General features: G+C 44.5%; 1 protein-coding gene across 2 annotated transcripts; it reads right to left on the reverse strand.

Annotated features, from left to right (window-relative positions):
* Window positions 1-400: 400 nt before the first annotated feature.
* LOC118372388 (sodium/myo-inositol cotransporter-like) lies at window positions 401-15,645 on the reverse strand. Of its 2 annotated transcripts, XM_035758251.2 has the most exons (3): window positions 14,802-15,645; window positions 2,908-3,089; window positions 401-2,831 (listed from the first exon to the last, which is right to left on the reverse strand). In XM_035758251.2, the coding sequence occupies exon 3, from the start codon at window positions 2,815-2,817 to the stop codon at window positions 703-705; it is 2,115 nt and encodes a 704-aa protein (XP_035614144.1). In that variant the 5' UTR covers window positions 2,818-2,831; window positions 2,908-3,089; window positions 14,802-15,645; the 3' UTR covers window positions 401-702. The 2 variants fall into 2 exon arrangements, with proteins under 2 accessions (XP_035614144.1, XP_052355513.1); XM_052499553.1 differs by having other exon boundaries at window positions 401-3,089; window positions 14,802-15,644.
* Window positions 15,646-17,179: the final 1,534 nt, after the last annotated feature.

Below are 17,179 nucleotides of genomic sequence, written 5' to 3' on the forward strand. Positions count from 1 at the left end.
ATCCACCTTTCAGCAGGACAATAGCCTAAAACGCAAGGCCAAATATACACTGGAGTTACTTACCAAGATGATATTGAATGTTTGAGTGCCCTAGTTACAGTTTTGACTTAAAATCGACTTTAAAATGGCTGTTTAGCAATGGTCAACAACCAATTTGACAGAGCTTGAATATTTTTTTTAAGAATGGGCAAATATTATACAATCCAGGTTTGCAAAGATCTTCGAGACTTACCCAGAAAGCTGTAATTGCTTCCAAAATGAATTCTAACGTGTATTGACTCAGGGGGTTGAATACTTATCTAATGAAAATATATTAGTGTTTTATCTTCCATTTAACTTGTTGTGATTTTTTTTTTTCACTTTGACATGATTATGTAGTGTAAATCATTGACAAAAAAAATGACAATTACATCTATTTTAATCCCACTTTGTAACAACAACATTTTGAAAAAGTCAAGCGGTGTGAATAGTTTAAGGCACTGTACCATACGAATTGTTACATTACATACTAGATTTACGTTTCCTATGTTACGTCTACCCCTGAGTCCATGTTGGAGGACCACCAAGGTTGGACATTTTTGTTCTAGCCCAGCTCAAGCACACCTGATTCACTGGGCTTGAACTTTTGGGGTGGCGTAGGAAACACTTCTTTAGATGTCACATATAAACTATAATGTGTATGTCACAGGTTGAGATCCCCTCCTACAGAGAGAAGTAGATGAAGAGGAACACCCCCACAGAGCAGACCAGCACCAGGCCCATGTTGAGGATGAGTCTGGTTCTGGGGGTCTCCTGGAGCATCTCCTGCAAAAGCCTCTCTTCCTCCTCGGCTGATCTGGGCCGGGTCTTAGCCGGTTCCTCCTTAAACCCACAGAACCACTCTAGAACCCTCACACACCTCCCCTTCTCCCCTCCTACTCCTCCACAGCAGACCACCCAAGGCTTTTCTTGGTCTACTGCCATTCTGGTGCTTGAAAATGTCGGGTGGCCGCCATTTTGGAGATTAGATGGAGCCTCCATATAGGATAAAGCCTCCTCCCCATTATGGAGGTCTTTGGTCGTCTCTTTGTCCATGCAGCCGTTCCCATTGACATGGGTCTTAGTTTGGGGGTTCAGCTTGCTCATCTCCTCATCGCTCTCTATGTTTAGGGTTGTGTTTCTTTGGTGTAGCCCCCAGAAGGTAGTGGTGCGGACCTGCTCTATGCTCGGTGGAGGGGTGCAGAGGCTAACCACCACAGCCACCAGGCCTGAGATCCAGAACAGCCCGGCTGCCACGTACATGAAATGGACGTCCTTGACAAAAGATGGCCGCTCGTCCGGTTCATCGCAGTGTGGCTCTCTGTAGACGAACGCAAGCACCAGTCTCGTGGCGCCCAACGCGAACCCCACTATGCCACCCCAGAACGCACCAGTCTCGTTGCAGCGCCGCCATAGGACACCCAGCAGGAATAGGGCAGCGATGGGCGGGGTCAGGTAATCAGACACTTCCTGGATGTAGTAGAACATCTGGCCTCCCTGCATCTCGATGATGACAGGAACCCAGGCGATGCTGATAACCACCATGAACACCACAAACACACGTCCCACCACCATCAGCTCCCTCGACGACGCCCGCTCCCGCGCCATTTTGTAAATGTCCAAGGTGAAGATGGTGCTGGCGGAGTTGAAAATGGAGTCCAGGTCGCTCATGAGCGCTGCGATCATCACCGCCATCATCAGGCCACGCAGGCCCACCGGCATAACGGACATCACCAGGCGGGGGTAGGCGATGTTAGAACACCCGGCCCTGGATCCACACACTTCCATGCAGTGTTCTGGGCTGATACACGCCAGCTCATCTGCAAAAAGTATGCGGGAGATCATCCCGGGAATGACGATGATGAACATGGGCAGGATCTTGAGGAAGCCGGCCATCAGTGTGGAGCCTTTAGCGTGGGAGATGCTCCGTGCGGCTAGCACCCGCTGGACGATGACCTGGTCGGCACACCAGTACCAGATGGAGGCCGGGGTCTGGCCAAGGAGGAAGCCCGGCCAGGGGAGATCCTTGTCCAGCGGGCCCCTTAGGATGCGCAGGGAGTCGGGCTTGGGCTCCACGTGGCAGGAGGGGATGTAGGTGAAGTTGGAGGACGCTAATATTGCTGTGATGTTTGGTCTGGCTTCCATGTACTTGGTCCGCACCCCTTCCAGGCCACCCACTTTTACCAGGCTAATGGCGGTTAGGCATAGCGCGCCGCCAATCATCAGGAACGCCTGGAGGGTGTCGGTGTAGATGACTGCAACCAGGCCCCCTGTGACGGTCAGCAGCGCGGTCACGGTGATGAGGAGGATGATGGACAGATAGAGGTTCCAGCCCAGTGACTCCTGGATGAAGAGCGCTCCGGAGTACAGGTCCACAGAGAGCTTGGTGAAGATGTAGAGCAGCAGGGAGAGAGCAGCGAAGTAGACCTTGAGCCGTCGGCCGCCGAAGCGCTTGGCCAGGTACTCAGGCATTGTGTAGACCCCAGAGTGGATGTAAACAGGCATGAACACCCAGCCCAGGAGCTGGAGGAGCAGGAGGGCATTGAACTCCCATGCGGCGACTCCAAACCCGCTAGCCGCCCCGGACCCTGCAAGGCCAATGAAATGCTCGCTGCCAATGTTGCTGACGAACAGAGAGGCACCAATCATAGCCCAGTTCATTGATCGGCCAGCCAGGAAGTAACCGCTCACAGTGTTCCGATTGGCTTTCATCATGGCGAAGAAGCCAATGGCAAGAACCAGGATGAAGTACAGCACCACAACAACGATGTCAGCCGCCTCCATGGTGGTGGGAGCCATCTTGGATAATACTTCTAAAGAGAGTTATTGAGGAGTTAGGTGATATGGTTGCTAGTGATATGGTGATATGGTTGCTTTAGTGATCAGTACCCTTTCAATTTAAGTTCCAGTCTTTCAGTTGATTATGAGAGATTCTCAGACACAATGCTTGGATGCTGCAGGTGAGTCTGGTCCAGTTCAGGTCTTGGTGAGGTATTCCCACAGCAAGGCACCCTAAGGGTTGACGGAGAATACTGTAGGTTTGAGGTAGCAGCTCATCTGTATCGATGCTCCTACAATAGAGCATAAAAACACACAACAGATCAGGGTTAGAAAAACCAAAGAAATAGCAGGTAAAGATAAACTGGTTGTGAGTTGTGGCAAGTCTTTTAATTAAGTCGTGGCTGGGTCCTGGCCAGGAACATTGGTTTCGCTGACTTGGTTGGCCACTAAAAAACCTCAAAAGCTATAAAAGGGTCAGAGTGAAAAAGGCATTTGGGAACCACTGATCTATAACACATAGCTAACAGTATAGTAGTACTAGTCTTGTATGAGTTTTGCACAGTTCAATGGGTGCATGCATATTTACCCCTACCAGTCCCACCCTCACGCTTTATAGCTGTGTAAACAGTCATCCAATTTTAACATGCAGTAGCTGGATCTTCTTGTGTCAGATGGATGTACATATTTGTGGTCGTCAGGTTTGACTCAGATTTATGTCAAATAGTTCCATAGGGTGTCGTTTGTTCATCTGGGTTATTTTGAAGAGATGCATGTCACAAAGGGATGGATGTGTCTGAGTTATTGTACGTCCAAATGTGTGCTCCTTCCACAACCAATAGCTCTGGTGTGTTTATGGGACAGTCAAAGCCTCACAGGGCTATGGACATAAGGATGTGTCTGTTACTGACATTCATTCTAAATGTGTCCAGGCAAAGCCTCACAGGGCTATGGACATAAGGATGTGTCTGTTACTGACATTCATTCTAAATGTGTCCAGTCAAAGCCTCGCAGGGCTATGGACATAGGGATGTGTCTGTTACTGACATTCATTCTAAATGTGTCCAGGCAAAGCCTTGCAGGGCTATGGACATAGGGATGTGTCTGTTACTGACATTCATTCTAAATGTGTCCAGGCAAAGCCTCGCAGGGCTATGGACATAGGGATGTGTCTGTTACTGACATTCATTCTAAATGTGTCCAGGCAAAGCCTCGCAGGGCTATGGACATAGGGATGTGTCTGTTACTGACATTCATTCTAAATGTGTCCAGGCAAAGCCTTGCAGGGCTATGGACATAGGGATGTGTCTGTTACTGACATTCATTCTAAATGTGGCCAGGCAAAGCCTTGCAGGGCTATGGACATAGGGATGTGTCTGTTACTGACATTCATTCTAAATGTGTCCAGTCAAAGCCTCGCAGGGCTATGGACATAAGGATGTGTCTGTTACTGACATTCATTCTAAATGTGTCCAGGCAAAGCCTCACAGGGCTATGGACATAGGGATGTGTCTGTTACTGACATTCATTCTAAATGTGTCCAGGCAAAGCCTCGCAGGGCTATGGACATAGGGATGTGTCTGTTACTGACATTCATTCTAAATGTGTCCAGGCAAAGCCTCACAGGGCTATGGACATAGGGATGTGTCTGTTACTGACATTCATTCTAAATGTGTCCAGGCAAAGCCTCACAGGGCTATGGACATAGGGATGTGTCTGTTACTGACATTCATTCTAAATGTGTCCAGTCAAAGCCTCACAGGGCTATGGACATAGGGATGTGTCTGTTACTGACATTCATTCTAAATGTGTCCAGGCAAAGCCTCACAGGGCTATGGACATAGGGATGTGTCTGTTACTGACATTCATTCTAAATGTGTCCAGGCAAAGCCTCACAGGGCTATGGACATAGGGATGTGTCTGTTACTGACATTCATTCTAAATGTGTCCAGTCAAAGCCTCACAGGGCTATGGACATAGGGATGTGTCTGTTACTGACATTCATTCTAAATGTGTCCAGGCAAAGCCTCGCAGGGCTATGGACATAGGGATGTGTCTGTTACTGACATTCATTCTAAATGTGTCCAGGCAAAGCCTCACAGGGCTATGGACATAGGGATGTGTCTGTTACTGACATTCATTCTAAATGTGTCCAGGCAAAGCCTCGCAGGGCTATGGACATAGGGATGTGTCTGTTACTGACATTCATTCTAAATGTGTCCAGGCAAAGCCTCACAGGGCTATGGACATAGGGATGTGTCTGTTACTGACATTCATTCTAAATGTGTCCAGGCAAAGCCTCGCAGGGCTATGGACATAGGGATGTGTCTGTTACTGACATTCATTCTAAATGTGTCCAGTCAAAGCCTCGCAGGGCTATGGACATAGGGATGTGTCTGTTACTGACATTCATTCTAAATGTGTCCAGGCAAAGCCTCGCAGGGCTATGGACATAGGGATGTGTCTGTTACTGACATTCATTCTAAATGTGTCCAGGCAAAGCCTCGCAGGGCTATGGACATAGGGATGTGTCTGTTACTGACATTCATTCTAAATGTGTCCAGGCAAAGCCTCACAGGGCTATGGACATAGGGATGTGTCTGTTACTGACATTCATTCTAAATGTGTCCAGGCAAAGCCTCGCAGGGCTATGGACATAGGGATGTGTCTGTTACTGACATTCATTCTAAATGTGTCCAGGCAAAGCCTTGCAGGGCTATGGACATAGGGATGTGTCTGTTACTGACATTCATTCTAAATGTGTCCAGGCAAAGCCTTGCAGGGCTATGGACATAGGGATGTGTCTGTTACTGACATTCATTCTAAATGTGTCCAGGCAAAGCCTCGCAGGGCTATGGACATAGGGATGTGTCTGTTACTGACATTCATTCTAAATGTGTCCAGGCAAAGCCTCACAGGGCTACCACACCACATTAAATTGGAGGATAACCCCAAGCGAAAGACTTGACAGACAGTAAAGGTGAATAAGTTAAGGACATTTTTGAACAATCACTAATTCTGATCCAAACTTTCCAAAAGTGTCATTAAGGTTAATCTTTCTCTCTGGCTTTATCTGGTGATTCCAGAATTATGATAGACAGAATATATGATTGATTAGCAGTGTTGAGGAGTAGTAAACTACACGTAGTCCTACTAGTAATTTAACTACATTTACTAAATAGTAATTTATATTACTACATAGTAAATGTAGTTTACCACTACCCTCCTGCAAAATGTAGTTGTTGAAACTTAATTCAAATGTCGGTAGGGTTTTCAAATGTTAATTACTTTTGTGCCATGTAACGCTGTAGCTAACTACTGAAGCTACACTACTTTTTAATGAGTGAAGTAGGCAAGAATTTCCTTTTCCTGAATCAGACCTGCCTAATTCTCACTTGAAACAGTTTGTGTTTAATAGTGGGTTCTGACTCAAACTTGGAATAGTGTTAATTATCAGGTATCCTATTGGAATATTGAGTGCTATAGTCTAGGGTCTACACAGGAAGTTAATAATTATCTGTAGGAGGGATGAATATGGTGGAGGCAATTAAACTTGGAATGTATTGAGTAAAGGAAGGGCAATCACATGTGGCAGGCACTGATAAAGATGGAGAGATGTGGTTTAGTGAGGAAGGGGGCCGAGGATATGTCAGGTCACATTAAGGGAGAAGGAACAGTTTATGGCCACATCACTTAATATCCTGCCTAGCAATAAAGATGTCATGTTTAGAGAGAAGGAGGATGTCACCCAAATTGGGGTTTATATACGACCACTGGTGGAACCATGTCTTTGTCTTATGCAGCTGTATGACCCAGTGGGTGAATAAACTTGGTTTGAGCTTTATTAAGCATCCGTGAGTTTTACTAGGTTCATTTAGAACCTAACAATAGGCTAAATTACACATTCTGCAAACATCGGACTCCAGAATGATCTGTTCTTGCAATTTGTATTCTATGACGTTTCAGATATACACATGAGAATTTTTCAAAGTAGTTTGGATGTGGTGAACTACTTTTTCAAAGCAACTTTAGTTAAGAAAACTATATTTTTCTTAAGGGTCTCTTTAGTATAGCTTAACTTATTTGAGTATGAAGTAATTGTTAGCTTGGTAAACTATATTGTCAGAGAAGCTTCCACAACACTTTTGATTAGAAGTGCCCCAAGTCCCATAGACACTGGAACTCATTGGCTGCCTCAGGACACCATGTGGGAGAGATGCTAGCAGGTATCGGAGGCCTTTATTTTCAAGAGGACTTTGATGTATAGTTAGAGTTTCTGGGAGTTTATCTTTTTGAGTGCAAATTTATGTGAAATATTAGCTTTTTCTAACCAGTGTGTGAAACCTATTATTGCACGTGTGCTATTGCAGTGTTTTTCACTATCAAGTGTGAGGAAGCACTCATTAAATGGGTGACAATTACACCTAAGTAGCATTTCTATTGGTTAATTGCCTGGTCCCGTGATATACATTTTATACACTGAACAAAAATATAAAACGTAACATGTAAAGTGTTGGTCCCATGTTTCATGAGCTGAAATAAAAGAACCCAGAAATGTTCCATATGCACAAAAGCTTATTTTTACATTTACATTTAAGTCATTTCTCTCAAATGTGCACAAATTTGTTTACATCCATGTTAGAGAGCATTTCTCCTTTGCCAAAATAATACATCCATCTGACAGGTGTAGTATATCAAGAATCTGATTAAACAGCATGATCATTACACAGGTGCACCTTGTGCCGGGGGACAATAAAAGACCACTATAAAATGTGCAGTTTTGTCACACAACACAATGCCTCTCATGTCTCAACTTGAGGGAGCATTCAATTGGCATGCTGACTGTAGGAATGTCCACCAGAGCTGTTGCCAGATAATTTAATGTAGATTTTTCTACCATAAGCCGCCTCCAACATTGTATTAGAGAATCTGGTAGTATTTCCAACCGGCCGCACAACCGCAGACCACGCGTAACCACCAGCCAGGACCTCCACATCCGGCTTCTTCACCTGCGGGATTGTCTGAGAACAGCCACCCAGACAGCTGATGAAACTGTAGGTTCTGCAAACACTGTCAGAAATCGTCTCAGGGAAGCTCATCTACGTGCTCGTCGTCCTCACCAGGGTCTTGACCAGACCGCAGTTCAGCGTTGTACTGGACTTCAGTGTGCAAATGCTCACCGTTGATCGCTGCTGGAAAAGTGTGCTCTTCATGGATAAATCTCAGTTTCAAATGTACCGGGCAGATAGCGTGTATGGAGACGTGATGGGCGAGTGGTTTGTTGATGTCAACGTTCTGAACAGAGTGGGGTTATGGTATGGGCAGGCATAAGCTACGGACAACGAACACAAATTGCATGTTATCGATGGCAATTTTAATCCACAGAGATACGGCGACGAGATCCTGAGGGCCATTGTCGTGCCATTCAAACAATGCCATTTTTCAGCATTATAATGCGCAGCCATGTCGCAAGGATCTGTATACAATTCCTGGAAGCTGACAATGTCCCTGTTCTTCCATGACCTGAATACTCACCAGACATGTCACCCATTGAGCATGTTTGGGGATGCGTGTTCCAGTTCCCACCAATATCCTGCAACTTCGAACAGCCATTGAAGAGGAGAGGGACAACATTCCACTGGCCATAATCAACAGCCTGATCAACTCTATGCGAAGGAGGTGTGTCACGGTGCATGAGGCAAATAGTGGTCATTCCAGATACTGACTGGTTTTCTGATGCACATCCCTACTGTTTAAGGCATCTGTAACCAACAGATGTATATCTGTATTCAGAGTCATGTGAAATCCATAGATTAGGGCCCAATTTATTTATTTAAATTGACTGATTTCCTTATACACTGCTCAAAAAAAATAAATGGAACACCTAAACAACACAATGTAACTCCAAGTCAATCACACTTCTGTGAAATCAAACTGTCCACTTAGGAAGCAACACTGATTGACAATAAATTTCACATGCTGTTGTGCAAATGGAATAGACAACAGGTGGAAATTATAGGCACCCCCAATAAAGGAGTGGTTCTGCAGGTGGTAACCACAGACCACTTCTCAGTTCCTATGCTTCCTGGCTGATGTTTTGGTCACTTTTGAATGCGGGTGGTGCTTTCACTCTAGTGGTAGCATGAGACTGAGTCTACAACCCACACAAGTGGCTCAGGTAGTGCAGCTCATCCAGGATGGCACATCAATGCGAGCTGTGGCAAGAAGGTTTGCTGTGTCTGTCAGCGTAGTGTCCAGAGCATGGAGGCGCTACCAGGAGACAGGCCAGTACATCAGGAGACGTGGAGGAGGCTGTAGGAGGGCAACAACCCAGCAGCATGACCGCTACCTCCGCCTTTGTGCAAGGAGGAGCAGGAGGAGCACTGCCAGAGCCATGCAAAATGACCTCCAGCAGGCCACAAATGTGCATGTTTCTGCTCAAACGGTCAGAAACAGACTCCATGAGGGTGGTATGAGGGCCCGACGTCCACAGGTGGGGATTGTGCTTACAGCCCAACACCGTGCAGGACGTTTGGCATTTGCCAGAGAACACCAAGATTGGTAAATTCGCCAATGGTGCCCTGTGCTCTTCACAGATGAAAGCAGGTTCACACTGAGCACATGTGACAGACGTGACAGAGTCTGGAGACGCCGTGGAGAACGTTCTGCTGCCTGCAACATCCTCCAGCATGACCGGTTTGGCAGTGGGTCAGTCATGGTGTGGGGTGGCATTTCTTTGGGGGTGCCGCACAGCCCTCCATGTGCTCGCCAGAGGTAGCCTGACTGCCATTAGGTACCGAGATGAGATCCTCACACCCCTTGTGAGACCATATGCTGGTGCGGTTGGCCCTGGGTTCCTCCTAATGCAAGACAATGCTAGACCTCATGTGGCTGGAGTGTGTCAGCAGTTCCTGCAAGAGGAAGGCATTGATGCTATGGACTGGCCCGCCCGTTCCCCAGACCTGAATCCAATTGAGCACATCTGGGACATCATGTCTCGCTCCATCCACCAACGCCACGTTGCACCACAGACTGTCCAGGACTTGGCGGATGCTTTAGTCCAGGTCTGGGAGGCGATCCCTCAGGAGACCATCTGCCACCTCATCAGGAGCATGCCCAGTTGTTGTAGGGAGGTCATACAGGCACGTGGAGGCCACACACACTACTGAGCCTCATTTTGACTTGTTTTAAGGACATTACATCAAAGTTGGATCAGCCTGTAGTGTGGTTTTCCACTTTAATTTTGAGTGTGACTCCAAATCCAGACCTCCATGGGTTGATAAATTTGATTTCCATTGATCATTTGTATGATTTTGTTGTCAGCACATTCAACTATGTAAAGAAAAAAGTATTTAATAAGAATATTTCATTCATTCAGATCTAGGATGTGTTATTTTAGTGTTCCCTTTATTTTTTGAGCAGTAACTCCGTACAATCATTGAAATTGGTGCATGCTGCGTTTATATATTTTCCCTCAGTGTATAATTAAACCCCCTTGTTTATGGACGCGTTCCTCTGCCCAGACGTAGTTGACGCCTGCCAGATAAGTATTTTACGTATCAGCTAACCACATATGTTACGGCAATCTGTCAGTTGGACAGTGGATGACGTGATTGGTTGATGCATGCAACGTCTGAGCAGGTGAACGACACCTTTGGCTGTGTTCGAGAAGATCAAAACCTTAATGTACAGCGCCTTGCAAAAGTATTCATCCCCCTTGCCGTTTTTCCTATTTTGTTGCATTACAACCTGTAATTTAAATTGATTTTTATTTGGATTTCATGTAATGGACAAACACAAAATAGTCCAAATTGGTGAAGTGAAAAAAATAACATGTTTCAAAGAATTCTAAAAAAAAATACAAAAGGGAAAAGTGGTACGTGCATATGTATTCACCCCTTTGCTATGAAGCCCCAAAATAAGATCTGGTGCAACCAATTACCTTCAGAAGTCACATAATTAGTTAAATAAAGTCCACCTGTGTGCAACCTAAGTGTCACATGATCTCGGTATATATATATATATACACACACATACATATATATACACCCCTGAAAGTGTGCAAAACCACTAAAAGCAAGCGGCACCATGAAGATCAAGATGCTCTCAAAAACAGGTCAGGGACAGAGTTGTGGAGAAGTACAGATCAGGGTTGGGTTATAAAAAAATATTCAAAACTTTGAATCAAATCAAATAAAATGTATTTATATAGCCCTTCGTACATCAGCTGACATCTCAAAGTGCTGTACAGAAACCCAGCCTAAAACCCCAAACAGCAAGCAATGCAGGTGTAGAAGCACGGTGGCTAGGAAAAACTCCCTAGAAAGGCCAAAACCTAGGAAGAAACCTAGAGAGGAACCAGGCTATGTGGGGTGGCCAGTCCTCTTCTGGCTGTGCCGGGTGGAGATTATAACAGAACATGGCCAAGATGTTCAAATGTTCATAAATGACCAGCATGGTCCAATAATAATAAGGCAGAACAGTTGAAACTGGAGCAGCAGCACGGCCAGGTGGACTGGGGACAGCAAGGAGTCATCATGTCAGGTAGTCCTGAGGCATGGTCCTAGGGTTCAGGTCCTCCGAACCTTGAACATCCCACGTAGCACCAGTAAATCCATTATTAAAAAATGATAAGAATATGGCACCACAACAAACCTGCCAACAGAGGGCCACCCACAAATTCACAGACCAGGCAAGGAGGACATTAATCAGAGGCAACAAAGAGACCAAAGATAACCCTGAAAGAGCTACAAAGCGCCACAGCGGAGATTGGAGTATATGTCCATAGGACCACTTTCAGCCGTACCATCCACAGAACTGGGCTTATGGAAGAGTGTCCTAAAAAAAGCCATTGCTTTCAGAAAAATAATCAAACACGTTTGGTGTTTGCCAAAAGAACTGTGAGAAACTCCGCAAACATATGGAGGAAGGTACTCTGGTCAGATGAGACTAAAATTTCACTTTTTGGCCATCAAGGACAACACTTTGTCTTGTGCAAACTCAACACCCTGAGAACACCATCCCCACAGTGAAGCATGGTGGTGGCAGCATCATGCTGTAGGGATGTTTTTCATTGGCAGGGACTGGGAAACTGGTCAGAATTGAAGGATGGTGCTAAATACAAGGAAATTCTTGAGGGGAAACCTGTTTCAGTCTTCCAGAAATTTGAGACTGGGATGGAGGATCACCTTCCAGCAGGACAATGACCCTAAGCATACTGCTCAAGCAACACTCAAGTGGTTTAAGGGGAAACATTTAAATGTCTTGGAATGGCTGAGTTAAAGCCCAGACCTCAATCCAATTGAGAATCTGTGGCATGACTTAGATTGCTGAACACCAGCGGAACCCATCCAACTTGATGGAGATGGAGCAGTTTTGCCTTGAAGAATGGCTAGATGTGTCAAGCTTATAGAGACATACCCAAAGAAACTTGCATCTGTAATTGCTGCAAAAGGTGGCTCTACAAAGTATTGACTTTGGGGGGTGAATAGTTATGCACGCTCAAGTTCTCAGTTTTTTTGTCCTATTTCCTGTTTGTTTCACCACAAAATATTTAGCGTCTTCATAGTGGTATGCATGTTGTGTAAATCAAATGACACAAACCCTAAAAAAGTATAAAAAAAGTATAAATTGCAGGGGGGTTGAATACTTTCACAAGCCACTGTATCATGGATAAATTGGGACTGACTGATCTACAAATAATATGAAGTAGTTATTTATGAATAATTATTTTTATCGATCAGTCAGTAGGCAGTCACCTGCAATGTTTAACAAGCCCTATGTGCAGCCGTCCACAGGAAGTGATCCAGTACAGAGGCATGTTGGATCACTGTTTGCTGAAAGCCTATTATGGCAGGCTGATACGATTGGAGAAAGCACATGGTAAGGGCGTGTTCCTCTGCCCAGGCGTTGCTGACGCATGCCAGATCTTATAATGCTTGAATAGATTTGTTTAAAGTATCAGTTAACCACATGGTTGTGTTCCCCTGCTCAGGCATTGCATCCACCAACCAATGGTTGCGTGCCATGTGATTGACTGACAGATTGCTATAACATATGATGTGGTTAGCTGATACATAAAATACCTGTCCAGGCGTTGTAAGATCTGGTATGCGTCAGCAACGCCTGGACAGAGGAACACGCCCTTAGTTAATTACAGCACAAATTTGACCTGTCTTAGCGCTGAAGATGGACACCTGTTTGCTGGGCTGCGTCGCTTCCTGTACCCCTTTTTGTTTGGTTTGGATGATTCTGATTTTAAGAAGCATGGTTTTTAAAGAAAAGTTCATGAGAAAATGTTCATTTCCATATACAATTTAACTGAATAGAGTACCACAGTACAAGTCATAATACCTAGCGGTCAAACAAGGAAATGGTTCCAATCGTTTTTCCAACGAAACACAGCCCTTATTTGAAGTGTTCCTAAAAATGTCCTACGGGTATTATGACACCTCCACTGTGGGGTTCTATAGTGAAACCAAATTGAGAATGTGCCGGAACTGAGAATTTGCTGAAACTGATTGAAAACCTTGCCTTACCATATTTACTTGCAGGATAACCATAAGTGACAGACAGTAAAGATTAATAAGTTAACGAAATGTTTGAACAATAATTTCTTATCCAAACTTTTCACAAGTGTCAATAAGGCTCATCTTTCTCTCTTGCTTTATCTGGTGACTCCAACATTATGATAGAGTATTCATAATGTTTCTCTAAAAACTGGAGAGTAACCTAATGCATGATTGAAGCGCACCAAGGTCCCTAGACACTGGAACACTCCATTAGAACGGTGGAAATTCCATGCGTAAAGTGAGGTGCACTAGCGCACAATCCAAAAGTGGTCACTAGACTAACAGGTTTAAGGTGAACTAACAGGTTTCAACTCATTTTTCAGGTGAATGTGTCACTTTCCACCTTGTGACATTTGGTGTAGCATCAGCTGGGTCCGGGCCACCGAGTGGGCAGTTGTGGAGCAGGGACCATTTTAGTTTCATGGTCTAGTGTTTCTTTGTGCCCTCATAGGTTTTGCAGTCTCTCCCATGGGTGGTTCTGGGTGCAGGTGAGGAAGCCAGTCTCTCCCCTTCTGGTCTGAGAGACACTAACTGGCCTGGGGCATGTCAAGGTGCCTTGTGGGTGAAGGCTAAATTGCTCTAAAGAACTGGTTGGAGGTGTGTGGTCTGGTGATCTGAGGGCAATGTGCCAGCAATAGGACAGGTCAACACCACTATGGGAGCCCTGGCTGCCTCAGGACACCATGTGGTAGAGTTGCTAGCAGGTATTGGAGTCTATTTTTCCATAGGGACTTTGTTGTATAGTTAGAGTTTCAGGGAGTTTATCTTTGAGTGCAATTTGTGTGTGAAATATTTGTCTTTTTTAACCAGTGTGTAAAACCTATTATTGAACATGTACTTTTGCAGAGTTTCACTATCAAGTGTGAGGAAAAGCTCATTTTAAGTGAGTGAGAATGTCACCTGTGACTTATTGGCATGTTTAACCTGAGTAGCATTTTCCATTGGTTAATTGCCTGGTCATGAGCTAAATGATAGTATTTAAAACTATTTTTTCCCAGGCAACTGCCCACAGGAAGTGACGTTATCCCGAGGCATGGTTAAGCATTGTTCGCTGAAAGCGTATTACGACGACAGGCTGATATGTTTGGTGAGAGTACAAATGGAGACTGTGTTGCGAGGTTTGCTACACTGACTAAATCTAGATGGACACCTGACTGATGGGCTTGCTGTGCCCCTTTTTCTTTGCGTTTGATTTCAAAGTAACGATAACATCGAAACCAAATTGAGAATGCGCCAGTACTGAGAATGTGCTGAAACTGATAGAAAAGCATGCCTTACAAAATAATTGTTAGTCAAGTTGGCTGCTTCTAACTTCACGCTGCCTGCTCAACTAAGACCTAGAACCTGTCAATTTCCACGTGACAAACGCACCACTGTTTAGGATTGTTCTACAGTCTGACTCCATAATATAATTATGACATTGCTTGTACTTACCATTTCCAGCAGCCCTTCTGACTAATCTCTCCAACACCGGACTCGCGGCATCAATCACGCTCCTTCCTTGGCAGGTAGATTAGGTGTAATTTTTTTCACAGGTTGCATTCCAAATTTGGTTTGACAGCATAGTGCCACTTCTATGAACACGCCCCCCACAGGGTAGATGCACGCTCTAGCCTCGAGTTTTCGCATAATTGGCGACGGACATTTTAGTCGCTTTCCAACCAATTGGCATTTCCATCAAATTTACTAGTTTATGTAAAGTCTGCTTGACGTGCACGCAAGTAACTTTCGCAGTTAAAGTCCCATTTCCGGAATAAAAAAATAAAAAAAAGTTTAAATAGGTTTCCATTGCATTTAACTCCACTGATGGTTTTGAAACTAAAAATGTTGCTTTATGTAATGAATGTGCGCGCTAGCCAGCAACTCATTCCGACATTTCTTAATTCCTTTTACGTGTGTACTCTTTAGATAGTTCCTAACCTTGCCAGTAAATTAACATAAGCATTTCGCTGCACCCGCTATAACATATTCTAAACCGTCTACTTGACTTAACGTTGATTTGATAAAGTTCTGCAAGCACTTCCTTATACGTCTATATGACTTGGAAGTGTGTTTGTGCACACTCCAGGGGTGCAACACCTTTGGCAATCGATAGTTCCAAAGATGCATGAAATTAAAACACTTTCAGGGGTAGGCTACATCAGATATTATCTTCAGTTAGCCCTGCACATTACATCCTACTTGATTTTTCATAATAGCCCTACCTGCAGCCAACGATGACAAACCAGCCCATGTTGTTGCTCTATTAGTTAATAGTTCTCGTGGAACACCCTCATTCCCTCAAAGGGCTTAATCACTAAACCAAACAGCCTTTTAATTACGTTTGTAATTTAGGCGACGCTCTTATTCAGAACGATTTATAGGAGCAATTAGGTGTAAGTGCCATGCTCAAGGGCACATCAACAGATTTTTCACCTAGTTGGCTCAGGATTATCTGAATAACAGACTGACTGGATACTGTCCACATGTCGTGGACTGTCACCTATGAAACCCCCAGAAGCACTCACTCCCTGAGTGACAGGCATGTAATTAGTAAATATCTTATTAGGCTGCCCATTACGCTGATGTGGACCAGGGATATGGCAGTCATTTTCTGCAAAGACACCATGAATATTGCATTTTTCATCCCTTAAATCACTGCTCGTGGTATAAAGAAGGCTACTTAATTAAAACATACTTTGAAGTATAGCTGTTACTGTAGTTTGACAATCGACTACTTTTTCCACCACTGTACTTAAGTAGGCTACGTTTATTTTACGTTATAGCAGAAGCTCGTATTCAGAGTGTTGATAATAGGATATGTAGAAGGGCGAGCCGGTCAAGGATCGATTCAGACAAGGTGGTAAAATTGTACGACAAGCGACAGTTTATTCAGAGTGAAGATATCTGGTACACGTAAATACGGCTCGCACAGAACAGCAGGAAAAGAGGCCGTTAAGAATCAGTACAGCCCTAATATACGGCACAGAAAGTAGGTTGATTCTGGAAGATCGGATCTTTGGATTGGTTCAGCTGGGGTGTAGTCTGTAGTCTTCCGCCATTGGCTCAGTTGTCTGTCCGTCATCGTAGAATCCTCTTCGGGCATACAGTGTTCGACTAAAAGGGAGATTATGTGTGTAATGTGGGAGCTATCCTGTAGGGGACCCCACAGGCGTTACTGTGAGTTGTAGCCATGTATTTAGCAGTAGGCTGGTCACTTGCATAAGAAATAGCAATTCTTTACAAGAGCAAATAACAGTTAAGTGCCTTGCTCAAGGGTTTACCAACAGATTTTAGACCTACTCATCTCAGGGATTCAAACCAGTAACCTTTCAGTTACTGGTCTAACACTCTTAACCACTAGGCTACCCCTACCTGCCAGATACTTATAACCAGATACTGGGTGACGTTCACTTTCACTTGAGTCATTTTCTATTAATTATGGTATCTTTACTTTTACTCAAGTATGACAATTTGGTACTTTTCCTCCCTGCTAGCCGGGATCCTTGAGACGTCCGTTATCCCTTAACTTAACCATTTAAAATGTAAACTTCAATGGGGTAGGGCCGTTCCATGGATCCCGATAGCACAGACCCTGATAATTGCTGGCTTTGACCAAGACAGCAATTTTCCCTGGAGCTGTGTGTGTACATCGCAGAGATCCATGCAAAAAAATGAATTTGATCAATTCCGTGAATGACAGTTTGATGTGTGTGAGTTTACCTCGTCAAAATAATGCACTTTTGCTTCGATATTAGTAGCAGCTACAAAGTATGAGCCAATTTAGTTGTGTGTCCTCTGCCAAGTGGTCTGGACCTTTATTGCGCTGGAGG

The sequence above is a fragment of the Oncorhynchus keta genome, chromosome 37 (genome assembly GCF_023373465.1).
Source record: "Oncorhynchus keta strain PuntledgeMale-10-30-2019 chromosome 37, Oket_V2, whole genome shotgun sequence".
NCBI lineage: Eukaryota > Metazoa > Chordata > Actinopteri > Salmoniformes > Salmonidae > Oncorhynchus > Oncorhynchus keta.